General features: G+C 37.2%; 2 protein-coding genes across 2 annotated transcripts in view; both read right to left on the bottom strand.

Moving 5' to 3' along the window:
• Positions 1-92: 92 nt before the first annotated feature.
• bbs5 (Bardet-Biedl syndrome 5) lies at positions 93-4703 on the bottom strand. The gene is made up of 12 exons (XM_030124946.1): positions 4520-4703; positions 4125-4207; positions 3978-4043; positions 3769-3818; positions 3327-3454; positions 3105-3240; positions 2792-2887; positions 1927-1989; positions 1642-1776; positions 753-836; positions 509-532; positions 93-410 (listed from the first exon to the last, which is right to left on the bottom strand). Exons 1-12 carry the CDS (start codon positions 4579-4581, stop codon positions 309-311), a joined length of 1029 nt encoding a protein of 342 aa, XP_029980806.1. The 5' UTR covers positions 4582-4703; the 3' UTR covers positions 93-308.
• A 680-nt stretch (positions 4704-5383) lies between these two features.
• col28a2a (collagen, type XXVIII, alpha 2a) overlaps positions 5384-17699 on the bottom strand; it is a 25953-nt gene continuing 13637 nt past the window's right edge. The window contains exons 12-37 of the mRNA XM_030125146.1: positions 17478-17531; positions 15626-15694; positions 15463-15531; positions 15199-15267; positions 13645-13713; positions 11949-12017; positions 11802-11870; positions 11415-11483; positions 11250-11321; positions 11078-11146; positions 10576-10647; positions 10269-10337; positions 10077-10145; positions 9484-9552; positions 9304-9372; positions 9141-9209; positions 8923-8991; positions 8642-8710; positions 8455-8535; positions 8215-8250; positions 8094-8130; positions 7414-7971; positions 7020-7324; positions 6690-6909; positions 6409-6600; positions 5384-6310 (exon numbers count right to left, since the gene is read on the bottom strand). Of these exons, the coding sequence (XP_029981006.1) occupies positions 6306-6310; positions 6409-6600; positions 6690-6909; positions 7020-7324; positions 7414-7971; positions 8094-8130; positions 8215-8250; positions 8455-8535; positions 8642-8710; positions 8923-8991; positions 9141-9209; positions 9304-9372; positions 9484-9552; positions 10077-10145; positions 10269-10337; positions 10576-10647; positions 11078-11146; positions 11250-11321; positions 11415-11483; positions 11802-11870; positions 11949-12017; positions 13645-13713; positions 15199-15267; positions 15463-15531; positions 15626-15694; positions 17478-17531 (2667 nt within the window). The 3' untranslated portion in view covers positions 5384-6305. The remainder of the gene's footprint in view (positions 6311-6408; positions 6601-6689; positions 6910-7019; positions 7325-7413; positions 7972-8093; positions 8131-8214; positions 8251-8454; positions 8536-8641; positions 8711-8922; positions 8992-9140; positions 9210-9303; positions 9373-9483; positions 9553-10076; positions 10146-10268; positions 10338-10575; positions 10648-11077; positions 11147-11249; positions 11322-11414; positions 11484-11801; positions 11871-11948; positions 12018-13644; positions 13714-15198; positions 15268-15462; positions 15532-15625; positions 15695-17477; positions 17532-17699) is intronic.

Raw genomic sequence — 17699 nt, 5'->3', positions numbered from 1 at the left:
TTGTGTTCCTTCTACACAGACATGAACGTCATAAGAAATACTAAACATTCCTTTATTCATTCAAATAAGTTAAAAAAGAGCACACTCAAATATCTATCTAAATACATTTATTTACTACAAAACAATACATACATTAAACACAATATTGTGGCTGTGAGGAAGAAAAATGCTTTGTACAAATGACCCCACAATAAATGTTGACAATCACAGCCTTTACCAGTAGCCAAAAATAAATATACGTATGTTGTACAACCTGCCCCATGAATAATAGCCTGTATTATTTACAGTACATGTACGTGTATGTTATTTTAGCCCATGACTTCCCAGAGTCCTTGCAGAGTGAAACCATCCTTCAGCTTTTCGATGGCTAGGCCAAGCTCCTCAGAGAACACCGGCTCACGGTCTTGTTGCTTTAGAAAATCAATAAATAAACAGGAAAATGATTAATTTCTAAAATACAGTATCCTTTATAATCTTTTATAATGTTACCTGGTAATGTTAACTTTACCTTGTTGCCATCAGCAAAGTAAGCCTGAGAGGACACAAACAACACAACACAGATGTAATATACATTTTTATACAAAACAACTGAGCATCCTGACTAATAACCAGTATAACATAAGCACTAGGCAACATTAATTTATGTTTGCTCATTATACTGAAGAGCAGTAGCCAATAGCTATTCTGAGAGTCTGAAAACCAAACCATTGACTCCCCGAGGGGGTGAGTGTAGATCCAAAGTGCACACTCACAGTGAAGGCGTCAGTCTGTTCATCGGGCTCAATTTCCACATCATCAGGAGGCTGGTCCACTGTGAGCTCTTCCAGCGGCTGGGGCTGAAATGATTGTTGGGACAAACAGCACTATGACAACAAGATTGACTACAGTGGTGTTAAAGCAAGCGACACAGGAGCACCCAGAAATAAGTAGGACAGTGTTTAAAAAAAGACACACAGGGTTTTATTATATAACTAGGTTTGTTTCAGTTTCAGCAGCTTACTATTTCTAAGGTTACAGCAATGAGATGACAATGAATTATGTGACTGAATTTTCACATAGTACCCACATTTTGTAATAATAAACAGCCTAAAAGGAATATGTAAAAAAGTTTCAGTATTTTGTAAGAAATTATTGTGTTGGTTATGTATCGAATATGGGAAGTGCACTTTTAGCAGCTCCAGCAGCTGTATTTTGAATGAAATTAAGCTTTTGTTGGTCTTTTTGGGAGCCCTGTCTAAAGACCACAGCAGTAGGCAAACCTACTAGGAATAAAAAAAATGAGTTTTACAGGTCAACTTCTGACCTTTAGTCCTTGAGCTTGACTGTATTTGTAAGAAAAATATAGTGAAAAACTGATCTTGTTACTCCTTTTATGTTATTAAAAACAGTCAACCACGACGCTAATTCAATCTTTGGGAAGTTCAATTTATCCTACTAGTTTAATTTTATCACGTGTACAGATAAAATGATGCATTTTGATTGGTTATTACACTGTATTTTCACATTTCATTTATTTTGTGAAAAGCTTAGCTATTTGCAATCATTAATTCATTTACATTTTGTACAACTATCACAAAATGTGGTGTTAGATGTCGATCTGGGTCAGTGACAACAATACTTTGTGATGATATTTATGCATACCTTTTCTTCCATTTCATAGTCCACTCCAAAAATAGGGTTAGCAGAATACACCTTATGCAATGAGTTGATTTCCTTAAGTGCATCTTGAAGCTTATCCACAGGATCAATCTTAAACCCAAGTACGTAGCCTCCACTCTACAACCAGAAACACAAAAAACATGTGTATCATATTGAAGGAAACAAAACAGGAATAAAAGTTAGCATTACATATATTGTATTATGGACATCAGGGATCATATTGGAAAAGAGAAAAAGTCACACATGATGTGGAGAAAAATCAGTTACCTGTCGTGAACTCTCAATCACCAAAGCCAAGCCAAACTTTGAGTCTCTTATTCTGATGGACCACTGCAGGGGAAAAAAAGAAAAAACTAAACTTAACTTGGGGCAGAAACAGTGTTGTAAAGTACCAGATCAAACTGCTGTACTGCTGTTTACAGCTATTAATTTTTGGAGTAAATTATCAAACACAAGTTATAACAAAGTTACAAAAACTACATTAGCAATATATCAAGTTAATTTGATTAATCAAGGTTTTGGTTTATGAAAATCGTGAAAAATACCTACATCACAAAATCGAGATTATTGCTCTGCAGAACCTTCCTGGTCAATAACTTCTTGTAATATATAAGTTGTGATAGTATAATAAACTTAAAATAAAAATCAAGTTTGAATTTTTTGGTAATATCACCCAGCTCTACCACCATTTAAATATAGTATTTCCCAGTTACTGTGTAAAATATAAAATACTTAGAAAAATTGATTAAAAAAAGGAATACTCGCTTTAGTCCTTAGATAAGGACTGCTGTGCCTGGAAGTTGTATTCATGATCAAACAAGCAAGATTTACTAAAAAAAAATGTTGTATGAGAAGAGCTGTTTCTACAGATGCAGGATCAATATTTTACTATACTGACAGAATCAGAAGTATAATTAAAAAGATAGAACGTAGACCAATTACAACCGCTACTAATTACAAGGAAGTGATAATGTGATATATCTTGCAACACTAAGAAGAAAAAGAAAATAAATCTATGAAAGTAACAAAGATCTGTTTACAAATAAAATTACAAGTCGAATATATCAGCTCATTCTATATAGACTCATGTAAGGCTGAGGAATCATATAAGAGCTTTTTTAACAGTACTTACAATCTGGAGATAAGGGATGCTGACATTAAAACTCTCATTCATATTGGCATGCCATACAATCCGGACATTGGTGATAAAGAAGGTCCCAAGATTCCCCTAAAAGAACAGCAGAGGCACCAGAATTATGTTTCTCATATTAAAAATTTATATAATCTCAAATTTATAAGAGTAACTCTGCTAATTATACAAGTGGTTATGAATCACAAAACACAGAGCCCATAAAACAATACAATCTGAATGTAAATTACACTTTTTAACTCGTGCTAAGCCGTGTAGAGCTAATTCAGACAGAATTTCAGTACAACGGCTGTACCTGATCACTGGATAAATTCCAGACTCCGTTAATTTTGTCGTACACTTGTTCCCGGGGTAGCAGTCTAAGCTGCTTATTTTGAATAAGAGCAGCTCGTAATTTCAGGTCCCGGTACATTTTAGAGGTCTCATAGGCCCTGCAACAAAATAATACAAGGTTTTTCTTTTTTCAGCAGGACAAACATTGTGTTTAGGCTGCAATTAGATCACAAACCAGTATTACCTGTGTACAGCAATGACAGAAGTGAAGAGCCGTGGACTTCCAGGTACAACATTTGTAAAAATGAACTCAAATCTTGTGTTGTTGGACTTTGTCAAGATGTAGAGTGCTTCAGTTTGGCCTCTCAGTTTCTGAAAAAAAAAAAAAAAAGGTATCCAATTACTTTATCAGAAAAGCATCTTAATCACATTTATACCTAACCAGTTCATGTCTTTTTGTGCTTAGATTAATTTGAGGTACGTTTACAGTATGAAGTAAGTGATGGGACTACTGACATGTGACAAGTGTAAATTTATTAAATATTTGTTAATTCATTGCTTAAAAGCTGTAATACATGTTCTACACAGTACAGTATGTAAATAAGAAATTTTTAAAAACATTTATTTAACAGATTTATTACTAGTCTTAATAATGTTAAACAATTACCTACTTAACAATTACTTACAGAGTTTGCTGTCCGAGTGGTGATATTTATGATGGAGTTGTAACCCACAGCTGAGGAATAAAATCACAGATTTATATTTTTACTTGCCCTTTTTATTTATTGCGCCATGTAATAATTTTTCAGGTACCCAAAATACCCACAACTTCCAAGAGAGGGCAGAAATACTCAGATGATTAAATGTTGGTCGAAACAGCAACAGTATAACTCACACAAATTGACTCTTGGCAGAGCCAAAGAATGCCAAATGATCCTCAGGTTTGTTACCAAGAGCCGACCTGCAAAAAGATGGACATTAGCTACCGATTATACCACCACACTCATAACCTTTGGTGAGGTTGTTTTAACCAGAAAAATACCTCGATCGCCGTTGTTTCCTTTGGTGTCTTCTATTGAGTCCAAGCAGTCTATCATTACCTCTCCAGGGCGAGTTTTCATCTGCCTGTGTAGAGGGCACAGACAGGTGATAAACACACTGACAGATAATTCGCAGATTATCTATCTGTAATATGGTCCGAGTTGCATTTTAGTCACTAAAGAAAATTTGCCACAACGTTAAACATTTCCATCACTACACTGCAGAATAACACACAACAGGGGATTGCTTTACATGTTTCTACTAACAGTAAGGCAATTTAATTTGTCTGCTGTCTGCTCTTATCATTAGTTAGCAAATTAAATCCTGGCTATCTGAGCTAAGCTAATGCCCATTAGCTTGAATGATAGTGGAATAGTTTCCGCAGTGTTTACTTACTGTGCCGTTATGTCAAATCTGACGTCCCTGTCTTCCCAGAGGGCATCTAAAACCGATGCCATGATTTCAGCTTTTAATGTCTCTGTTTAGCTTGATAAAATAAAAGACTTACTACGGCTATATTTGCTAAGTGTCTACCCAGCTAATCTGAAAAACCTGCCCAGCGTCATCACCATGGAAACAGACGGCAGCACAGGAGGACCAAACTTTGTACCTGATGCTGAACTCAACTGCGAATATCTTTGTAAAAATCTGTCCTTTCTCAACCCAGGCTTTTCGTTTTATGAGATACAATACAAAACAGAAAAGAGAGTAGTTTTATACATGTTATATTATATACTGATGTATTATTGTTGTGTGATGGGTCCCAAAAAGACAAATGTGGGACAGTGAATATGTTTGTGTGGGACAGTGTGGAACATGGTACCAATGCTGGGAGACACCATTAGATCAGACATCCAGACTGAATAATAAGAAAGAATAATAAAGTTCAATATAATAAACACTGAAGTTATTCAAATAAGCACTAACTCAATACAAGTAGTTAAAATAGACAAAATAATAAAGAAAATTAACATAATCAACAACATGATCAGAAATCAATTACAAAAAATAAGAAAAAAATCAATGAAATGGATGAAAAAGATCAATAAATTGACAAAATAAGCAACAAAATAAACAAACAAAAAGAGCATTACTTCCTGATTTGAATCTTTTGGTAGATCAGTGTCTTGTATCATGCATTGATTCTACTCGAACTTGTAAACAAGTAGAAATTGAGATGTAATGTGGACACATTTGGATGTAAACCTGACTTTAATCTGCTCAAATACATGTACATTCTTGAAAACAGAAATAAGCTGTGCAATATGATGACAGAGGATAAAGATGTGCTGTCCCACAGAAAGCAGGACACCTGGTTAGGGTTATTTAGGGAATTTAGACAAAATTATTGACATGGGAATATAATATATTGTACTGTACAATACATATGCAGTGCCAAATATCAACATTTTTGTTTTAAACATGCAGGCTTTGGCAACACAATGCAGTGAGTAAGTAAACTATTCTTGTTTTTTTTAAATTCTTCAGTTATATAGACATTTCACATATTTTACACAACATGTTATGTTAGTATTGTGTTTTAAGTTACTCATATATTACTCATAACTATTTGTTGTCGCTTAATAAAAACATGAAGAACTGAAAAGCACTAATTTTTTGTATTTTATTTTTACAAAACACACAACACATTTATCCACACGCACAGCTTATATTAACAAGTGGTTAGAGAGTTGGATTACAGAAAACTGTCAAAGCAGCACCAACAGAGGAATAGTCCCCTATTACAGCTGCCTGTTATCAACTATATGGGCACATTGTAAAAAAAACAAATAAACACAAGGTACTCAGAGCTTTCAGTTCATTCAGAAAATTGCATCAACAAAAAGTAAACAATATTCACCTTGAGTAGTTGTCTTGTTAAAATATTCTGCCCAGAGAGGTATAGGAATGATTTCAAGGCTAATTTTTTAATTCTTACAAATTCTTGAAAACTGTCCTAAAAAAAAATCCAGGGCAGAAAAACCTCTGTGTTGCACTGAGGAAAATAAAGCGTTTTGAGGTAACGCATTCATCTAATTGTCTAAAAATTATTTGTTTGAGAAGACAAGTGTTAGAAAAGTGCATGTATAATTTCAACACAACTGACAATATGCATCATACTAAAACAAGAGGCAGCAGACTATAACGTAGATGAGTCACTTGCTGACAGTCGCTTTTCCTTTCATCCTGTCGGAAACACAAAAGTATGTTAAAAGGCCATTCAGAAAATAAAATAAAAAGAGATTGATTCTGTGCATTTGCTGATCATGATTGGTGGGAGTTACCTGTTCTATACACTACACATGTTTTCTTGCACTCATCTTCTGTTTCATAACGGTTGTCATTTCCACCACAGCCTCCATACCAAAACTGTGCACAGGCATTGGCCTGCTTGTCATAGTACCAGCGGATGCTATAGTCTCTGCAGGAGCCTTGGTCCAAGCCCAGGTTACAGCGAGGATCAAGAGGAACAGGCTCTGGAGAAGAAAATGTTGTTTGAATTATTATTGTTTGCAAACTACATTAATGTATCTGAAAAAGAATTGGAAAGAGCTGCACTACTGACCTTCAGGTACAACTTGACTCACAGCAGGGTTCAACTGATTAGAAGTCAAAGGCAAACCTGAACTCAGTGTTGACGAGGATGAAGACGATGAGACACCCTCGGTGGAGACTGAACTTTCTCTCACAGGTAAAACAGATGCTGTTTTGTTAACTACAGCCACATTGTTCACAGCTTGTACATGTGCTAAATCTAAATCTTCACCATCATCATCTTCTTCCACCTAGAGAAAGGCAAAAAGAAAAACTGCATTAGTACTTCCAGGAAAGCTGTGAAATCCCAAATGAAGATGAAATTATTTAAGGTGAGAGAGAATGTCTTCATAACAAAGACCTGAAGAGGGAGCGGATCAGCACTAATGGGCAGCGTGAAGGTGTCTCCTCGGCCTCGACTGTTGGTGCGTCTGTGATTATCAATAGGATAAACCTCTTCTTGGTAGTTGTAGTCATTTCTATTGTTACCATATCCATTATTTCCATAGCCATTATATCTGTTGGTATTGTCTCCACGTCCATTGTTCCCATTAACACCTTGTCCATGTCCGTTATTCCCATTCCAATGTCCATTTGTAATGCGATTGTAGATTAATGCGCCATTTTCATCTTCACAGAACTGGCTGACGAGTTTGGACTCCAGTGCTGATAAAGGAAATCAAGAAATGAACATTAGTTACATTCTTTGTGCTGCAGGATTATTTGTCATGAGCACATCTGAGTGTGATTATCACCTGGCAGAGTGTTGAAGTCATCTATCAGGTACATGTGTTCACTGTCAGGGTCAGAGGCAATGAGGTTGAGTTCCCGCAGGAACTCAGCCTGTGTAGGATCAGAAGAATTGACAATCCCCAGGGCATACATCTCAATGTTTGCAGCATGAGCTTCCCGCACAGCTATGTCCAGTTTGACAGGCTCTCGTTTATCGGTCTGACCATCAGTGATGACGATGGCCACTTTTCTGACTCCCACCCGGGCGCTGAAGAAAGCCTCCTGAGTCGCCTTTCTGATAGCTGTCCCAGTGTAGGTGCCCTCGCCCATGTACAGCATTTTCCTGATGGCCTGCTTAACGTCCTGTTTAGTCATGTAGCGAGCTAAGTCAAACTCCAAGTGAACATCTAGACTGTACAGAACCAGTCCAATTCTGGTGGCATTTCGTCCAACTGTGGTCCGGTCCACCAGCCTCATGACGAAGTCCTTGATGATTTCAAAGTTTTCAGGGCCGACACTTTCTGAACTGTCAATAACAAACACAAGCTCCATTGGCCTTTCCTTGCACTTGACGCCACATCCTGAAAAAAATTAAAGTTTAAGGCTATTTCTTTGGATTCAACCACACTGTACACTAGTGTATGTGATCTTCTATTTGCAGACATGTAGAACTTATATTCTCTTTGCTTGGTTTTTGACATACCACAGATTTCTTTGATGAGTTTGATGATATCTTCTCTCTGAAAAATATAAAAAATAACATGAGCAATAACTTACTCTAAATGAATAGCTGAATGATCAACATTATGAAAGAATGAACTCACTGTGAGTCCTGATTCTCCTTTTTCTCCAGGCCTTCCCTACAGTTTATTGAAAACAATATTACAGTTTCTGTTATGTGCAATTACATCTTTTCTCATAGGATCATAAATATAATTAGGATAACATCTGTGATGGTGATTATTTGTATCAGTTATTACTACTGTACCTAAGACAGACTTAATCAGAGCTGGCAGAATATTTCACTGATAAAATAATGAAAAAATAATTTTCGTTTTGCTTACGGCATCCCCAGGAACTCCAGGATCACCAATGTCTCCTTTGGTACCTTTCATGCCCCTGTCACCCTGTAATCCACGGTCACCCTGCAATAAGAGTACAGTATTTAATACTAGTATTTAAGTAATTAATCAATCAGATATGTTTTTCACAGTCAGAAAAATGTCTGAAAGATACATTTTAGTCTGTTACCTTCACTCCGGGGAAACCATCTCCTGAAGGCCCTCTAGGCCCAGTCATGCCTTGAGATCCTGGATCACCCTGAAATTATACGGAGCCTTACTAAATCATTCAAGTGCTCTCCAGATTCACAAGAGGTCATAATTTATTGTATTTTGTCTTGCAGCTGGTGTTTGGTGCTTAACATGTCAGCACCAAAGTCTGACGTCCAATTTACCTCAATTCTGAGTTGTGAAATAAAAATGATCCGTCTGAAGAGTGCAGTACTTAAAAGAAACAATAGTGACATTTACCTTTGGGCCTTGAATACCCTGTCCTGGAGGTCCAGTTGGACCAGGAGGACCTGGCCTCCCAATGTTTCCCTTAAAACACATCATTGAAAATGATTAAGAGAGTACTTCAGATGCATAGGGATGTCTTTCTAGGATGATATTTTACATCACCAGATATGATGTAGATTTAATCATCATTTATATTTATGCAAAGTTTTTTGCTAAGTAATATTTCTCACTGGTGCTCCTTGTAATCCCTCTCCAGGTGGGCCAGGCAACCCTGGCAACCCTCTAAATCCAATGTCACCCTGAAACACACAATATGATAAAAAAGACTGTAACATCAGCATGCACCAAAATATGCACACAGCCCAAAACAAAACAAAACATGCAGACACCCACCTTGGGACCAGGAACTCCTATTCCTTCTGGGCCAGGTTCTCCTGGTAAACCTGGAAGACCTGGAGGACCCTGTAGAGTACAGTTATTAATTCAGTCTATGCCAACCTTGGCAATATTTATAAGTCACATACTTTAAAGATATTAAAATGATTTTGTGGTGTTATGGTTGTTGATACACACCACAGGTCCAGGGAAACCATCTCCTTTTGGACCATGTGGACCTGCCAAACCTGGAAGACCACGCTCACCCTGGTGAAACAAGATTTGGAGATGATGCTGCAGTGACCAGTATGGTTTAATAAACACTAATACATCTTAAATAGCTGTTGTGTTGGTGTGCCCTAAGGCCAGTTAGATGTGGGTGCCAACCTTAGGCTGATGAGGTTCCTGTTTGGATTTATGGTCTGGCTCTAGTCACTAACTTATTTTTTTATGCAAGTTTAAGCAATAGTGATTAGGTTAGAAAAGATTGTAGTTTGGTTTAAATGTTAATAAATACATTATGACTAATTTTCTTTAGCAAATGTTTGCAGATTCTACCTGTAATTAATCCAACCCTAACCAGGCACTGCCAGTGCCAACCTAAACATAGTATAAAGTTTGACAGTATTGTTTAGAATAATTGCAACTACAATAACTCTAACTTTTGTTTTTACTTGGATGTTCCAAAATGTAATAATTTCTGGCCACTGTCATTAGGAACTCTCACAAAAAAAGGATCCTAGATTCATAACAGACAGGCCCTCCTGTAGAGGTAAAAATCTGGACTGTACCTTTGGACCCGGTAGGCCATGGCCTGTTTCCCCAATAGGTCCAGCGGGACCAGGAGGGCCCACATCACCCTGGAGAAATGACAGTCAAGATATACTGATGATTACTAGACACAAATCTGTGATAAATAACACTGCATTTGACTCTATCTGGCAGTTATGAGCCATTTGATTTATACATTTTTATGTTGGTACCTTGGGACCTGATACGGACCGTCCTGGCTGCCCTGGCATGCCCTGCTGGCCTGGTACTCCACGTTCTCCCTGAAACACAGTTGGCAGATCTAATTTATGAGCTTCTTAATTTTCTTGTTATGCCAAGGACATACATAAGTCTGACAGTATTTTGGCTGGTTTCAAAGGTTGGGTAGACATGACATGAATCTCCAACACCTGTCACTCTTTCATTAAGACATGGAGAAGCTGGTACAGGAATCTGTAACACTTACAAGACAGTAACACAAATGGCTTTACTTCTTATGATTATTTTAAAATCTCTTACCTTTGGTCCAGATGGTCCTGAGATCCCAGGAGGCCCATGTAATCCACGGATACCCCTTAGACCTTGATCACCCTAGTAAAGAGTACGATATTTGTTGAACATTTGAGTTCATAACACCAATATTAAATGCAAACAGCTGACAAATTAGAGGAAAAACCAACATCATGTCTCATACACAGGGGTTGGGAAGCCACAGACCTCTAGAACAGCTTCAATAATCCTGTGAAATCTACTGGAGGGAAAAACACCATTCTTTTAAAAGATTTCCATTCATTTGTTTTTTTGATGATGGTGTTGAAGAGTGCTGTTTAACACTGAAGTCTAAATTTCACTTGGTTGAGATCTGGTGACCTAAGGCTGTATCATAGGATTCACATCATTTTCATATTCATCAAACCATTCAGTGACCCCTCAAGCCTTCGGATGGTAGTTTGTCATCATAGAAGCGACCATTCCCACCTGTCATTTGAGAAGTGTATATTCTTTATGTTCTTAAACATACCTTCTCTCCTTGAGTGCCAATTCCTTGTGGTCCCTCAGTACCCCTTAAACCAGGTAAACCAGGTTCCCCCTGAGAGAAGAAAAATTGATAAGACATACAGAAGAGTCCTGTATGATCTGATTCCATCTTACAATGTTACAAGAAACTGGGTTACAGAGGTATTATTTTGTACCTTCTGGCCTGGAGCCCCATCCTCTCCTGGAAGACCAGGCACACCAGCCAGACCAGCTGATCCTGGCTCACCCTTTAACATTAAAACAGTATTAATGCATTTTTTTGATAGATTCAGTAACTTGGCATTCTCTATGTCTCAATCCAGATGCATGAGATCTCTTACCTTTGGACCAGGTTCACCAATGCCTGTCTCTCCTACAGCTCCTTGTTCTCCTGGTAAACCTTGATCTCCCTAAAAGAAGAGCATCAATGTTATCGTGAAAAATGTAACAAGCCTACCAGGTTTGGACTGGTTTGGCAAGGCGCTGTTTATTTGCATATATAGTGAAATATATTTATTGTACAGCACACATCATGTTCTTCACACATGAACAAACACGATATATTAATTTTTGTTACAAAATATATTGTAGTGTATTCTGATATTATAAGGTGAGCTTTATTCACACAATGTCCTTTCTTGTTTAACTGTAATGGTGCACATTTCAGTTGTCATGTAATAGCCCTCTCTAAGCAAACAATCTAACATCTGACAGGTGTTTTAACAAACCTTAGGTCCAGGTAAACCCTCTCCTGGAAGTCCTCTAACCCCTGGTGGCCCTCTTGGACCCTCAACTCCCTGCACAATAGACAAAAGTTAGTGGGATATGAGTGTGAATAGTCTGTCATTATGATAGTCAGTGACTATTCTGCCAACCTTCTCTCCTTGTATGCCCACTCCTGGAGGTCCAGTTGGCCCCGGAAAACCTGGAGGTCCCAGGTCACCCTTTAAGTAAAGCGTATTACTGTGGTTAAAGCATTAATGTCATTTCTACCTGACTCACTTGTCTATGTAGCTGTAAAAGTATTTTCAATAGAACTGATATTCAGTGTTTGGGAATAATTTCATGCGTGTATTTAGAATATAAAATATGAGTAACTCTTGTTACCCATTACACAATTTCATTAATAACTTAAGAATAAGAGAAAACAGAATGTAGGATGTTACAAATGGAATTTAAAGGTATATACACTGTAATGCGCAGTGAAATGTATTTTCCTTGCCACAGAGTTTTTGTGCTTTTGTGTTTTTGTTTTTTTTACTGCACAGATTTGATGAGATTTGTGGAAGAACAGAACATGGACCATGAATAAAAAGACAAGAAAAGGCCATTTGATTGAATTACAGGACTGTGGGACCATGGCAGATAGCCTTTTTAGATAACAATGGGATGTGAGGAAAAACAAATTCTCAACTCCACACTATTGTCAAGGTCTGATGATACTCATCCTTTGGACATTGCATTAAGTAGATGACAATTTAAAAAAAAACAACAACATCAAAATCACACAAGTCTTTGCATTTACATTCATTCATTCAAACAAATTTTATTTGTACTTGGAATATGGGTGAAGATCCTACTGAGACCCAGTTGATAAAAGTTTTGGATTTCTAAAAATTTAATAATTGCCTTTATAGGAAACAGCATGATGCAACAGTGTTTTTAGATAATTTTTCTTTTTAACTAAAGCTGTGAACCTCTTGTCCACTACAGAGGACAAAAATGCATTGCTGGCTCTCAGAGGCTATAGCAGATTTACTATAGCATTAGAATTCAGACTCTCACTGATTGTGAAAGCAGTGCAAGACAGTCTAGATATTTTAGAGGTGCAATGAATGATTGCTACATTTGTAAAGCATTGAAAAGTTTTAAAATTTTGAGCAGGAAATCAACTATTTCACCTTACCTAGGTCAATATATGCATTTATATATGCTCATTTGCAAATTACCCATGTGATTACACAGTATTTGCAATACACAGAGCAACCTCATGCATTTTACTATTTAAGCAGCAGTGGCTTGTCAGTAGGGGGTGCTGACACAAAACCCCCACTGAAAATTAACTGGAAGAAATGTATATTTAAATACATTAATTATAGAAAAACATTGTCTTTGAAATAAAAAAAAGATATTTGCACATCTATAGCCAATATTTCAGCTATGTTTACTTCATTTCCGTGTGAATATGTTCCCTTATAAGGTGTCCACAAACTGAGTGTGTAAGTAGTCCCTAGAACATGTGGTGAACAGGTGATCTGAGACTGTGCTCTCATTGGACGATTAAACTTTCCAACAGGAAGCAGTTCTCTAATTGTCTGATTTGATTCTCATGTATAAATTTCATCAAATATGATGATAAGCTGCTCATATCATCAACACACATAAAAAATGTGCCTGTGTGAAAATTCATAACCTCTGTGTTTATATTCTCTTGCACCTCTCCAGTCCTGTTTAGTACCAAGTGGACTGGACTGAGGGGGCACCAAATGGTTTAAAGGTTTTACAGTAGTGTTCTGCATGTGTTTGTTACAGCTTTTTTGAATTGGCACATGTGTATTCAAAATGACCCACCCTTTCTCCTTTGATTCCTGCACCTTGCTGTCCTCTCGTCCCTCTCGGCCCAGGCAGCCCCCGATCCCCCTGTGGTACAAAATCAGGTCATCTCTGTCAGTTACATCACATCCACTTGCACATCCTCTGAATCACTGCCAAGTCTACATTGTTCTGAATGCAGTAAGTGTGGAAGAAATGCATGTCGGCTCCTGTTACCCTCCTTGATTGATACAAAATGATTCTATGCACCAGGAATGAACAGTTTTTCTTTCTTTCTGTCTGTCTGTCTGTCTGTCTGTCTTTCTTTGTGGCACTTCTGCTTGACACCATGAATCCTCTGGAGTGTGCTCTTTTCATTTTTCCAGTACCAATGAATTATCAAGGGAGAAAGCCAAGGAGCAACCGAGTATAACAAAGAGCAGACTTCTGAGTAAATCATGTCAAGTGTCTTTGTGTTACCTGTCTTTATGTGTGCAGGAGAAAGGATTTGATCATCCCCACAGACCCCCCTTTTACAAGAGGAACAATTCAGCAGAGGAGATAAAGCTGTAACTGTCAGGAAGTCTGGCATAGGTCAAACAGATGTGTTGTTGCTTGAGGATATTTAAAGTGTTCATTTTCCAAAAGCTTCCACTAACAAATAAAAGTGTACTTAGATTTCTTTACACAGAATCCCCAACACCCACATAAATACACCCAACAAGTTCTGTCTTGAACAGCAATAAACTATAGTGATGCAATTCTTTTTAGGGTTTTCCTCTTTGGTATTAGACATTAACCTCTCCTTATTGTGGGTATGTTTTATCTCTGCTGCTGTATAATCAAACATGTTGTCATAAACAAGAATAATAAGTTTTAGCTGCAAGCCATAAATTATTGCTCCTAGTATTGTATGTCTTCACATATTTTTTGTTTGAAAGGGATATTTGCAAAGTCTGTGCAAAATACATGTCCTATAGTGCAACATGTTACAGCATGGATAAAGAAAAAACAGCAGAAACACTTGAGTGAACACTTGAGTTGTGAGTCAGTGGGTTGGAACAGAGTGCAATCTGGTTTTGAAAGATGCAGGCCATGAACTGGAAAATGTTACAGCATTCAAACTGGTTTGTACAAAGCTGTATCCAGCAACAACTGAATAGAAAAGTGAATATAAATGTTGATTTTAAAAACTCTATGATTGCACAAAATTGTACCCATGAAGTCTGATTTATAGCATTGTGTGACATTTTTAAAGAGCACAGCAAAATAAGTTTTAATCTAACTTATACATTTTTATCTTCACACAACAAAAAATTGTAAACATTACCAACCCAAACACCTGCTGTTTAGACTGATAGTTGTTTTGGGAAGATTTCACATCAGAGCATTTTGTTCGGATCAAACTGGAAAGTCCAGAAATCTGGACTACATTTGGTGTAAAAGTATATTTAGTTTCCTCTTTTATTCAAACTGCTTTGGCTATTAACTTACTATTTTTCAAGATTGTCAAAGGGAAGAATATTTTTGGTGTCCTGTTGCCAACGTCTGAAAGAATGAAGAGCTATTAAAGCAATGCTATTTGTTACTTACCTTTGGACCAGGAAACCCTTCACCTTGGGGTCCTTTTTCCCCTTGAACACCTTGTGGTCCTTGAGATCCCTGAAAATAAAGGCAAAGTGGATGTTGTGTCACCAAATTAGACCAAGTTACATGCAGAAAATGACTTACCAGAAAAATTACCACATCAGACAATAAAAACAAATATTGCACTTCACTCAAAATCCAAAACTGACATTATTAAAGACTTCAATGATATAAAAGCCATTTAAAAGACATATAATTTTATTTACTCACAGGAGGGCCAGGTTCACCCAGTCCAGGGGGACCAGGGGGACCTGCTCGTCCCTGGAATCCCATGTCACCCTGTAGGTTTAATATATAAAAGTAGCTTGTAAGATAACAACAAATGAAGGTAGCAAATCAACAATCAAAGTACTTCAAGGACAATATCATTTACCTTTGGTCCAGGAAGTCCAATGCCGGTTTCCCCTTGAATTCCTGGAGGGCCAGGTGGGCCACGTTCACCCTGTGATACAAAATGTCACCTGTCAATGAACCCTTTGAAGCTTCATATCAACACATCAGAAACACAAGTAGCATTTAAACAGCCTCTACGAAACCCAGTTGGTGCAGCTGTAGACCAGCAACTCCTATGTTCTATGAGCTAAAATTACTGTTTTTGTCAAATAAGTCTGGTGGCTTTGAAGAGGTCTGGTTCAGTTCTGTGTTGGTGAGCACTGTCTGATGAAATATTGTAAATGTAGAGTACATCCATCTTTTTTAGGTGACTAAAAAATCCACAGGAGGACTATATTCGGCTTCCATGTCAATACTCCTGTCTGTTTCTATAAATAGGGGATGTGTCAACCACCAACTGCTACTGTCTCTTTCAACCCAACTTCAAAAACATGAACTAAGCCTTTAACCTCTGTGTATTTGAGATGGTTTCTTTTATTTGGTAAAAACCTACAACATTATGCTGCACACCAGACACATTCCCTTGACTCAAAAATTAAATCTGATTAGTTGCAATAAATTCACCTTTATTACTCTGCCTCTGAAAATACACTTTTAATTTAATTTAATTTTTAATTTAATTTAAAGTGTATTTTCAGAGGCAGACTAATAAATGTGAATTTAATGCAACTAATCAGATTTAATTTTGAGTCAAGGGAATGTGTCTGGTTTGCAGCATAATGTTGTGTTTCTGCATGTACTGCATATTATATTAGTGTGTATTTTGTATTTTAATGTTAATGCTTGTCTTCAATTTTATATGTTCCTTCAGTGATTGTTTCTTTTATTGTGTGAAGCACTTTGTGGCATCTAACTAGAAAAGCACCATGCAAGGAAGTGATTATTATCATACACAAAAACATACACACATGCTAAAAGCATAAAATCCTCCTAATGTGAGACTCACAAATGGACCAAGATATTTGAGCTCTTCCTACAGGTTTGAACAAATACATTATATCCAGCTTTGTGTTAAGCTCCAGCAAAGGCTCACAGATAAGGAAACTCTTAGGAATTGTGTCTTAAAATAACAAATAGCTGTTGACAGCTATTTGATGAAATTTATATTCAAAAGGAAATTGCTTAGGGACTAGTTTTTATCTAAACCTATAAGTAAAAAACAAAGACGTAGAACCATAAAGAGACGCCATCTAATGGTGATTTTCTGTACTAATGTATATACTGTAAAATCTATGAGTGTATGTATAATTGAAATTTGTTAAATCATCTTCAGTTATTAGCTTACTGATTATAGTTATTGTAATATGAGAAAGGTACCTTTATGTTCTTTAGATTTTGTGTAAATATACAAACAGAATAAGTAAAATACAAATGAGTGGATTTGATTTATAGCACACAGACCAGTTTCTGTCTGTGGAGACCACCAGGGCTCTTGTTAAACTCAAATGCCACCTACATGTCCTCACATGGTGAGACATCGAGAGCACACTGTCGTTCCATATATTTTATTAACTACACACTTTTTGGAGGAGCTGATAATGCTGTAGGCAGTTCCAGGTCTGTATTTAGAAACAGGATACGAGACATTAGAAGAACCTGTGGAGAGATTTTCTGCTGATGTTTCACCTCTATGGCAGTGAATCATGGTAATGATGGGGAAGACTTTGGCTCATTGCCACATGTTCACAAAGGGGTTTATTACTTAGACAAACAAGCCCCTGTGCTGCATGATGGTAAACATGAAGGTGGTAATGCTCCAACCTCTTTAAAGTCATCAGAAAGGAAATGTAAAAGTTACAGCAGATGTGCACGATGAGGTGAGTAAGACTAACCGACTTCCCCTGTGGACCCTCTGGTCCAATATCTCCTTGTGGTCCTGGTAATCCCTGAGGAGAGAAAACAGACAGTCATTAATGAACGACCATCCAGTTCTGTGTTACTTATGTGTCAATCTGTATGGAAATGGAAGCATTAACAATGGAAAATACTGCATCCGTCCCTGGAGCATCATATACAATGGGATTTCCCAGGGTTATTTTCTGGGTACTTCACGT

This window comes from Sphaeramia orbicularis, chromosome 21 (assembly GCF_902148855.1).
Source record: "Sphaeramia orbicularis chromosome 21, fSphaOr1.1, whole genome shotgun sequence".
Lineage (NCBI taxonomy): Eukaryota > Metazoa > Chordata > Actinopteri > Kurtiformes > Apogonidae > Sphaeramia > Sphaeramia orbicularis.
The sequence above is the reverse complement of the archived record's forward strand: the minus strand, read 5'-3'. Positions and strand labels throughout refer to the sequence as shown.